General features: G+C 36.9%; 3 protein-coding genes across 3 annotated transcripts; all 3 read right to left on the bottom strand.

The window, feature by feature from the left end:
- Positions 1-299: 299 nt before the first annotated feature.
- On the bottom strand, positions 300-3100 carry LOC126753136 (zinc carboxypeptidase-like). Its single transcript, XM_050464338.1, has 5 exons — positions 2922-3100; positions 1668-1795; positions 1120-1504; positions 670-1054; positions 300-551 (listed from the first exon to the last, which is right to left on the bottom strand). The coding sequence occupies exons 1-5, from the start codon at positions 3084-3086 to the stop codon at positions 340-342; spliced, it is 1275 nt and encodes a 424-aa protein (XP_050320295.1). The 5' UTR covers positions 3087-3100; the 3' UTR covers positions 300-339.
- Positions 3101-3800: 700 nt separating this feature from the next.
- LOC126753137 (zinc carboxypeptidase-like) lies at positions 3801-5519 on the bottom strand. Its single transcript, XM_050464339.1, has 5 exons — positions 5268-5519; positions 5068-5195; positions 4618-5005; positions 4166-4550; positions 3801-4095 (listed from the first exon to the last, which is right to left on the bottom strand). Exons 1-5 carry the CDS (start codon positions 5424-5426, stop codon positions 3887-3889), a joined length of 1269 nt encoding a protein of 422 aa, XP_050320296.1. The 5' UTR covers positions 5427-5519; the 3' UTR covers positions 3801-3886.
- Positions 5520-6613: 1094 nt separating this feature from the next.
- Positions 6614-8360, bottom strand: LOC126753138 (zinc carboxypeptidase). The gene is made up of 5 exons (XM_050464340.1): positions 8133-8360; positions 7934-8061; positions 7485-7872; positions 7012-7396; positions 6614-6912 (listed from the first exon to the last, which is right to left on the bottom strand). Exons 1-5 carry the CDS (start codon positions 8289-8291, stop codon positions 6704-6706), a joined length of 1269 nt encoding a protein of 422 aa, XP_050320297.1. The 5' UTR covers positions 8292-8360; the 3' UTR covers positions 6614-6703.
- Positions 8361-8806: the final 446 nt, after the last annotated feature.

Below are 8806 nucleotides of genomic sequence, written 5' to 3'. Positions count from 1 at the left end.
AGAAAGGTTTTTAGTCGCGCTGGTCTTACGATATATTTTATATGAGCCTAGGTGCGTCGTCCGACAGCCACTCTACATACCTAGCTACCTAAAACTGTTATAAGCTACTTCATTATAATATTAATATACATATTTACATATGTATATAAATAGGCGAATTGAAAGTACGTCAGGGTGTTGCTAAGCGAATAGATTTCTGAAGTAAACGAGAAAGGAGCATTTTGATTATTCACAGAGGAGGTCATTCATCTCATGCAGAAACAAATGATCAATGGAAAATCCACTTATTAATTTTAATAAAATTTATATTTTCAAAAATTCTAGAATTTTCATTTTGCTTTAAATTGTATATTTTAATTCCAAATATTTCAATTCCTTGGCTTTCTCTACTAGCGCCAAAATACCCGCTAGTGTATCCTCGCAATGTGGCAATATTTGTATTGCCGGCAAGATAAAACCAAATCGTCCAGTATCACGGAATTCGATGGTGTAAGAAATACGTATGCCTTGTTCATTATAAACCCAATCTCTGGTGGAACCGGTGGTGTAATCTACGTAACAATGACAAAAAATATATAACGTCAATATATGCCTCCAAACTATTTATGCACTACCCTACTAATATAATGCTTTAAAACTACTTTCATAAACTCCACTTGTCATACTTACACATAGCCGTCGCTGATGTGCCATACGTGTATTCCGTGTTGTAAGGCAACGCTTTGACAGCGTCTGAGTAAGCCTTAGCCACAGCCATTAAATCATCGTGGTTATCGGCTTGCTCAGTTGTGTGTCCATACGGTGAAAGCAGCACTTGACTATACGAGTGGAAAGCGAGATAAATATTTATGCGCTCCTTAATGCTGGTTATGTAATCGGCAATAGCTTTAATCTCTGGCTCTGAGAAAGGATGAGTGCCGGCATAAGTTTCACTGCACGGATCTGCGGAAGCACCACCACTTTCCATCCAATGTGAATCACTATTACGATTCGGATCAGCGCCAATGCAACTCGAACTCTCCACTGGTTGACGAGTCTTACGCCACATGCGGTCCTAAATATATATGCCTGTGTTAAATATGTGCTATTTCTTCACTGATGTTGTAAAATGGATTATACCGTTTCATGTGTGTAGACAAAGCCATCTACATTGAGTACTGGCACAATATACCAGTCATAACTCTCTGCCAACTCACGCACATCAGCATCCGTTGAAGTGAGTAACTCGTTGATATACCATGTCGCCGTAGCCGAAGTTATCCATTCACGTGCGTGTATGTTCGATTCAATAAATATGCCAGGGTTACCCTCCTTATAAGAGATTTTAATGCCGCGTATCTGGCGTCCTTCAAAAGACGTGCCAATATCTATGTGACTGGTAACTTCGGGGTATTTGGCAAGTATGTCGTCTAAGAAAGCTTCAATTGCTGATAAGGGATAATAACTCGTCCAACCAAAGGACAGATCATCGGTAGACTTAGTGGGCTGCTCATTGTCAATTAGACTGTTAATTTAAGAAATTTCGGTGTGATTAAAGTTTAAAAGTTTGTAAGAAGTATTATATTTAAAAAAATCTTTGCTACTTTTGAGGTCAGATTTGTTTTTTTTTTTTGAATTGGTTGTATCTGAACACCAGTTTTTACATATTATTTAGTTACTATACGTACCTCTGTACATTTGAGACCATCACTTGGAACGGTAGTTGATAGGAACGTGTAACATTTTGTAGATAAATAAGCTTTTCTGGATTTACCATTATATGGACTTCTTTATCATCGCTGTGCCATAAATTAAACTAATTGGTAAAATAAATATTATTAGCTAATCGCATAAAAAGTGGTTGCAACATTCCTATAGATATCTATATGACCGATACGTGATGGAATTCGACTTACTTCGTCGATAAAACATCGTTCAATGTATGTAAGAATAACGAATACAGGGTTTGCCCGGAAAGAAAGTAATAGGGCATGGGATGCCTTGGTTAGATAGCTGTACACAAGAAAGGCGGTGTGAGCCGAGGCGTTGTCGTGGCGCAACTTCCAATCGGCTGCGATGTCCTGTCGGACCTGATTGACCCTTTGTTTGAGTCTCTTGAGGACTTCCACGTAAAACTTGGCGTTGAAACTTTGTGCAGGAGAAACAACTTAATGGTGGGCGATGACTTTGATATCAAAAAAAACAATAAGTATCGTTTTCATTTTGGATTTGCTCATTCGTCAGCCCTCCAAAAAGGCCTGGTGCCACCGAAACACAGCACTTCTTGTTGAAGCAAACGTCTCTGTCGCAGAATTATCGAGTTCCACATAGAATTTAATCGCATTCTTCTGCTCTAAAGAACGCTGCATTTTCGGCTTGCACCACTCACAGAAACACGTCGCGTGAAAATGTTTCTTCTGACTTTCCAGGTGCTCAGACGCAACTGAAGAGCTGCTCGTTCGTTAGCTAGGAACGCCCTCTCCCGAATCCAGTCGGTGTGCACAAGCACCGAAGTACAGTCGTCGGACAAAACTTGTACGTTATATGAAAGTATGGGTGCTCGCTGAAGGATTATATGAAGCTTGTCTGGTATGAGTATACGTTGAAGGATTATGAAGGTACTGGTATTCGTTGAGGGATTGTATGAAATTATGGCTATGCGTTAAAGTATTACATGCTTTTTGTTAAATTTTATAGTTTTTTCGTATCAATAGTTAAATATAAATTGTGTATAAGTATCTCCAATCCAAATGAATAGATTGAACCTATTACCCACACTGCGAACCAGCAATTAATTTTATAGCTTTGTGTCCAAATCTCTTCACCTCGTAAATATCCCTTTCTTCACACAAAGCTCCCTTACTTCATTTCATTTTCACGTACGTACTTTTTACTATGTTTTTATTATATATACATATATATATAGCGATCCTTGTACTTACTCCTTTCACGTTTTCCGCCAATCCCTCGATGACTTGACGTTGTTTTGCATTTGCAGTTTGAATTTTGAAAACCTTAAAGTTATCATAGCGCACTTTGGATGCATCAGCTAGCACCAAGCATGCGGCTAAAAATCCGAAAACTAACATTACCCGTGAAACTTTCATTTTGTCTGGCTGCTCGAAAAGGGTCGACTTACGACTAAAAGCACAAGTGGATTGAAGAATTGGGAAATACCTACAATCTAATTGAAGATTATAATCGATAAGCGTAATTTATATTTCCTGATAACTATGTGACCACATTATCAAGGTATTTAAGAATTAATTATCATATACATTATTTTTCTAAACGCATTAGAATATATGTACGTACGCCTTGCGATAAGTTAAGACCCTTGAAATATTAACCAAATGCTTCATATCCGTATGTGTTGTCGCAATGAAAAATAACTAAGAAAGGAGTTTTTCTACCAGGGAAACAGAGATAGCAACAGCTGGTTCTACGCTACCTAAATCGACCCGGATTTTATCCGGCCAAGGACTGTACTTTTAGTTATGTTTTAAAACAAGGTTCTGTGTCAGTTGCGTCCTGATTTATGCTTTCAGTTTCGTCAAGAATGTAAAAATTATATTTTTATCAGGCACTGGTCTGCTAGATTTATTAAAAGCTTTGTCTAACTTTAAGTATAGCGTCTTCTAATTAGGGAACCTTTTATTTTGTGGGTCGATGTGAGAATTCTTTTTAGAAGCATAGTTAGTAATAATATCTTTATACATACATATATTTGGGAAAAAGTAGGTCTTTAGAAAATTAGATTTGTCAGCAGATTGACAAAAAAATATCATTTTAATACATAGTAAGCATAAAAAGGACATAACTCAACTTTTTTATTAATATATTATTTTATTCATTTCATTTCATATAAAATTTTACATATATCGTGTATAAATTTTAGCCTCTCAACTTATGTGTATTTAGGCTCGAGGTAACCCAATTCGTCGGCCTTTTCCACAAGTGCCAACAAACCAGTAAGAGTATCCTCACAATGTGGTAATATCTGTATTGGAGGTAGGATGAAACCGTAGCGCCCTGTATCACGGAATTCAATTGTGTAGGAAAGCGGAATATTTGCCTCACTATAGGCCCAGTCATTGGCACAACCAGAGGCGAAATCTGTACGAAATTAAAAATTGAAAACTTAGAGCTATACTGAACACAAAAATGAAACCCCACTCATACTCACACATCACATCAGCTGTTGCGCCGTAAGTATAACTTGTTTTATAAGGCAACTGGAGTACTGCATCGGAATACGCCTTCGCCACGGCAACTAAATCAGCATAATTCGTGGGGGGATCTATTGTCCAACCATAAGGTGTAAGTAAAACCTGACTGTATGAATGAAAAGCGAGGAAAATATTAATGCGATCTTTAATGCTCGTGACATAGTCGGCAAGGCCTTTAACTTCCGACTCCGAAAATGGTTGTGGACCACCGTATGTCTCGTCACAAGGATTCGAGGAAGCGCCGCCACTTTCCAACCAATGTGAATTGTAATTGCGATTCGGATCGGCACCAATGCAACTCGAGCCCTCTACCGGTTGGCGAGTCTTACGCCACATGCGGTCCTAAAAATACATATGCTCGTGTTAAATGTGTGCTATTTCTTTAGTGATGTGGTACAATGGATTATACCGTTTCATGTGTGTAGACAAAGCCATCCACGTTCAGAACTGGCACAATATACCAATCGTGATTCTCGGCCAATTTTCTAACATCTGCATCTTCTGAAGAAAGTAGTTCGTTAATTAACCAAGTGGCCGTCGCCGATGTTATCCATTCACGTGCATGTATGTTCGATTCAATAAATATACCTGGGTTACCTTCCTTGTAAGATATTTTAACGCCGCGTATTTCGCGTCCTTCAAAAGACGTGCCAATATCTATTTGACTGGTAACATCGGGGTATTTGGCAAGTATATCGTCTATGAAAGTTTCAATTGCAGATAAGGGATAATAACGCGTCCAACCGAAATCGTTAAGATCATCTGCCGTTTTAGCGGTTTGCTCACCATCAATAAGACTTTGAAACAAAAATTGTGTTATTGTTGTTTTTTTTTACAAATAAGTGTATTTAATATTCACCTTTGTACGTTAGAAACCATGACTTCAAAAGGCATATTATACGATCGTGTATAATTTTGTAGATATATCAATTTTTGTGGATTGACCATTATGTGGACCTCTCCTTTGCCACTGTGCCACAAATTAAACTGTCAATGATTTATGAATAGTTTCTTTATAATTTTTCATGCAATAAATTAAATTATAAATTATAAACCTACATTCTTTGAATCGCTAGCTAACTGCTCGATCCATTTTTGTTGTTCTAGATTTTGTGTCCTGATTTTAAAGACTTTGTAATTATCATAACGCACTTTCGTTGCACTGACGATGGCCATAAGCATGGCTAAAATGGCCAAAACAAATATTTCGCTCTTCATCTTGAACAGTTGGCCGTTAAAGCTTAACTAACTGCAGCTCGCATAATAGAAGCACTTAAGTACATGCCGTAATCACTAGATTCGCCTTATCGAAACTTTGAATTTCTTATAGAATGAATGGAGAATAGTTGCTTCATTGTATTTGAACATAAATTAATCCAAAACTTTATAAAGATAAGTAAACGGTATTAAGCTCAGTTCACACTGTAATATTTTAATAAGTTGGGGGGAAAACAGAAAAAGTAATTGGTCAGAAAATTACAAAAATATGCTGGGTAATAAGTGGTTGTCGAGAAGATTTAGTTAGAGATGTCGGAATAATGTTTATAGTCGTAAAACTGCTTCTTTCATTTGCTGTAAAGAACTGGCACTAACCAAAACAGTCAAGTAAGGTTGAGATATCCTCGAATTAGAACGTCACAAAGACGTGTTTTGTGATCTACGAAAAAAAGAAGTACCTGAAATTCATTGAAAGCATTTGCTCTTTTGTGGTTCTTACTCAAGTTGTTACTAATGGCTGATCCAAGTAGAGGTACTTTTCTCAATAGCCTTTTTTGACAGATCGCGCGTGAGTCGTGCCAAGTTGTCAGGTTATTTTTGTTCAGTATTGTTTGGTATTCATCATGGCAAGACTTACGCCTGAACAACGTATACAAATCGTTAAACTTTCTTACGAAAATTCACGCTCTGTAAAAGATATGTTTCGCACGCTGCAACTTATGATCAACACAATCGGCGATCTTGAGACCCTGCATTCATTATTAGATAATATTCGTCCGAATAGACCACGTTCAGCACACAGTGAAGAAAATATAGCAGAGAGTCGATTCGGCGCCGTTCGCAGCGACTCGGACTGATGTAAGGAACGACTTGACTTTAGCCGCAGCAAACATTTGAAAGAGATAGTCTTCAAAAAGTAAATTCCAAAAAATGTTCTTTCGATATATAGCAAACATTCCCCATTAAATTTGAAGTTTCTATAATTGTTCTTTAAAAAGAAGGGATCGTCGAAATGGATCACTCTTCAACTCAGTTCAATAAACTATGAAAAGTTTTCTAGCAAATTGTTTTCGATATAGGTTTTAAGATGGGGAAACGTTTACTATTTTTTTCGATATACAAAATTCATTATTTGGATTAAAGAAGCGAGACTGACAAATAAACAGTGTCAATGAATAAAGCGAACATCATTTTCATTTAATATTTATTTATTATTATTTTTTGTTTAATTTGTAACTCGAAATTTCTTACGTGTCTCATTAATAGCGGTCGACATTTTATGTGTATTTAACTTTCAGATAGCCCAATTCATCAGCTTTCTCTACAAATGCCAACAAACCGGCAAGAGTGTCCTCACAATGTGGTATTATCTGTACTGGAGGTAGAATGAAACCGTAGCGTCCTGTGTCGCGAAACTCTATTGTATAGGAAAGCTGGATGTCCTGTTCACTGTAGGCCCAATCATTTGTTGCGCCAGAAGCGAAATCTTAAAAAACAAAAAGTATGTAAAAAATTTAATAAAATAAAGTGTTGTTCAAATAGAAACTATGGATAGTTATTTGGCCGTTATATATCTCATACTTACACATTGCACCGGCTGAAGTGCCATAAGTATATTTCGTCTTATAGGGTAACTTTTCGACAGCATCCGAATAAGCCTCCGCTACTGCCATCAAATCGTCAAAATTGTCTGGGGGCGTCTCGGTCCAGCCATAAGGTGAAAGCAACACTTGACTATATGAATGAAAGGCCAACAGAATATTCAGACGTTCCTTAATGCTTGCTACGTAATTGGCTAGAGCTTGAATCTCTGGCTCTGAGAAAGCGTGTGTACCGGCATAAGTTTCACTGCAAGGATTCGCGGAAGCACCATTATTTTCCATCCAGTGTGAATCGTAATTACGATTGGGATCAGCACCAATGCAAGATGAGGTGCTTACAGGCTGTCGGGTCTTGCGCCACATGCGATCCTAATTTTTTGTTTTTTGAAAGTTGATATTTTTTTACTATTCTTATATAAATTGAATTTATCAGCATTTAAATAGAAAGCTCATTTACCGTTTCATGTGTGTAGACAAAACCATCCACGTTCAGAACTGGTACAATATACCAATCGTGGTTCTCAGCCAATTTTCGCACGCTTGCATCTTCGGAAGTGAGTAGCTCGTTAATTAACCAAGTGGCCGTCGCCGATGTTATCCATTCACGTGCATGTATGTTCGATTCAATAAATATGCCAGGATTACCCTCCTTATAAGAGATTTTAATACCGCGTATCCTGCGTCCTTCAAAGGATGTGCCAATATCTATGTGACTGGTAACTTCCGGGTATTTGGCAAGTATGTCGTCTAAGTAAGTCTCAATTGCTGATAAGGGATAATAACGCGTCCAACCGAAATCGTCAAGATCGTCTGCTGTTTTAGGGGTTTGCTCACCATCAATAAGACTTTGAACACACAATTTTTTATTGTCGTGTTTTTCCATAAAATAATGTTTTTAAAATTTACCTTTGTACATTAGAAACCATGACTTCTAACGGCATATTAAATGATCGTGTATAGTTTTGTAGATATATCAATTTTTGTGGACTGACCATTATGTGGACCTCTCCTTGGCCACTGTGCCACAAATTAAACTGTCAATATTGTGTCCATATTTTGTTTAGAGTTTTCCTTCCACAAATTAATACGCAAATTAAAAACTTACATTATTTGACTCGTCAGCTAACTGTTCTATCCATTTTTGTTGTTCTAGATTTTGTGTCCTGATTTTAAAGACCTTGTAATTATCGTAACGCACTTTCGTTGCACTGACGATGGCCATAAGAATGGCTAATATGGCCAAAAGTATTAAGTGGTTCCTCATAGTGGCAGTTAAAGCTTAACTAACTTCAGCGGAGGTAATTTAAATGCTTAAGTAGTATTCGTAGACTATTTCGAATTTTATCAGGTATTTAGTGGCTGATAAGCCGATTTAAATCTACAGTTTTAGTGGTTAATCTAAATGTCTTTTATTGCTTGCTTAATCAGCAATAATTCGGTGTTATCGGTATTAATGAATTACTAATTATTTGCTAGTTTTTTGTTTTAATATGAGTAATTAAATAACAGCAAATACGTGCATATGTGGTAATTAATGGGGTATTCTTGTCTGGAGGCATGCAGCTAATTTTTGAGCTGTTGTGAAAACGACCCGTAATATTTTACTATCCATTTTTACTTGTTCTTTATGTATTAACAATGTAAGAATACCGGAAAAAGTGTAAAAATAAAATTTCATAATTTTCATAAATTAGTAGCGGATTAAGGATGAATCTAAAAAATTGACACGTGATCATACCTACGATATTTAACTCTACTAGATATCGGAAACCAAAAAAA

This window comes from Bactrocera neohumeralis, chromosome 3 (genome assembly GCF_024586455.1).
Source record: "Bactrocera neohumeralis isolate Rockhampton chromosome 3, APGP_CSIRO_Bneo_wtdbg2-racon-allhic-juicebox.fasta_v2, whole genome shotgun sequence".
NCBI lineage: Eukaryota > Metazoa > Arthropoda > Insecta > Diptera > Tephritidae > Bactrocera > Bactrocera neohumeralis.
The sequence above is the reverse complement of the archived record's forward strand: the minus strand, read 5'-3'. Positions and strand labels throughout refer to the sequence as shown.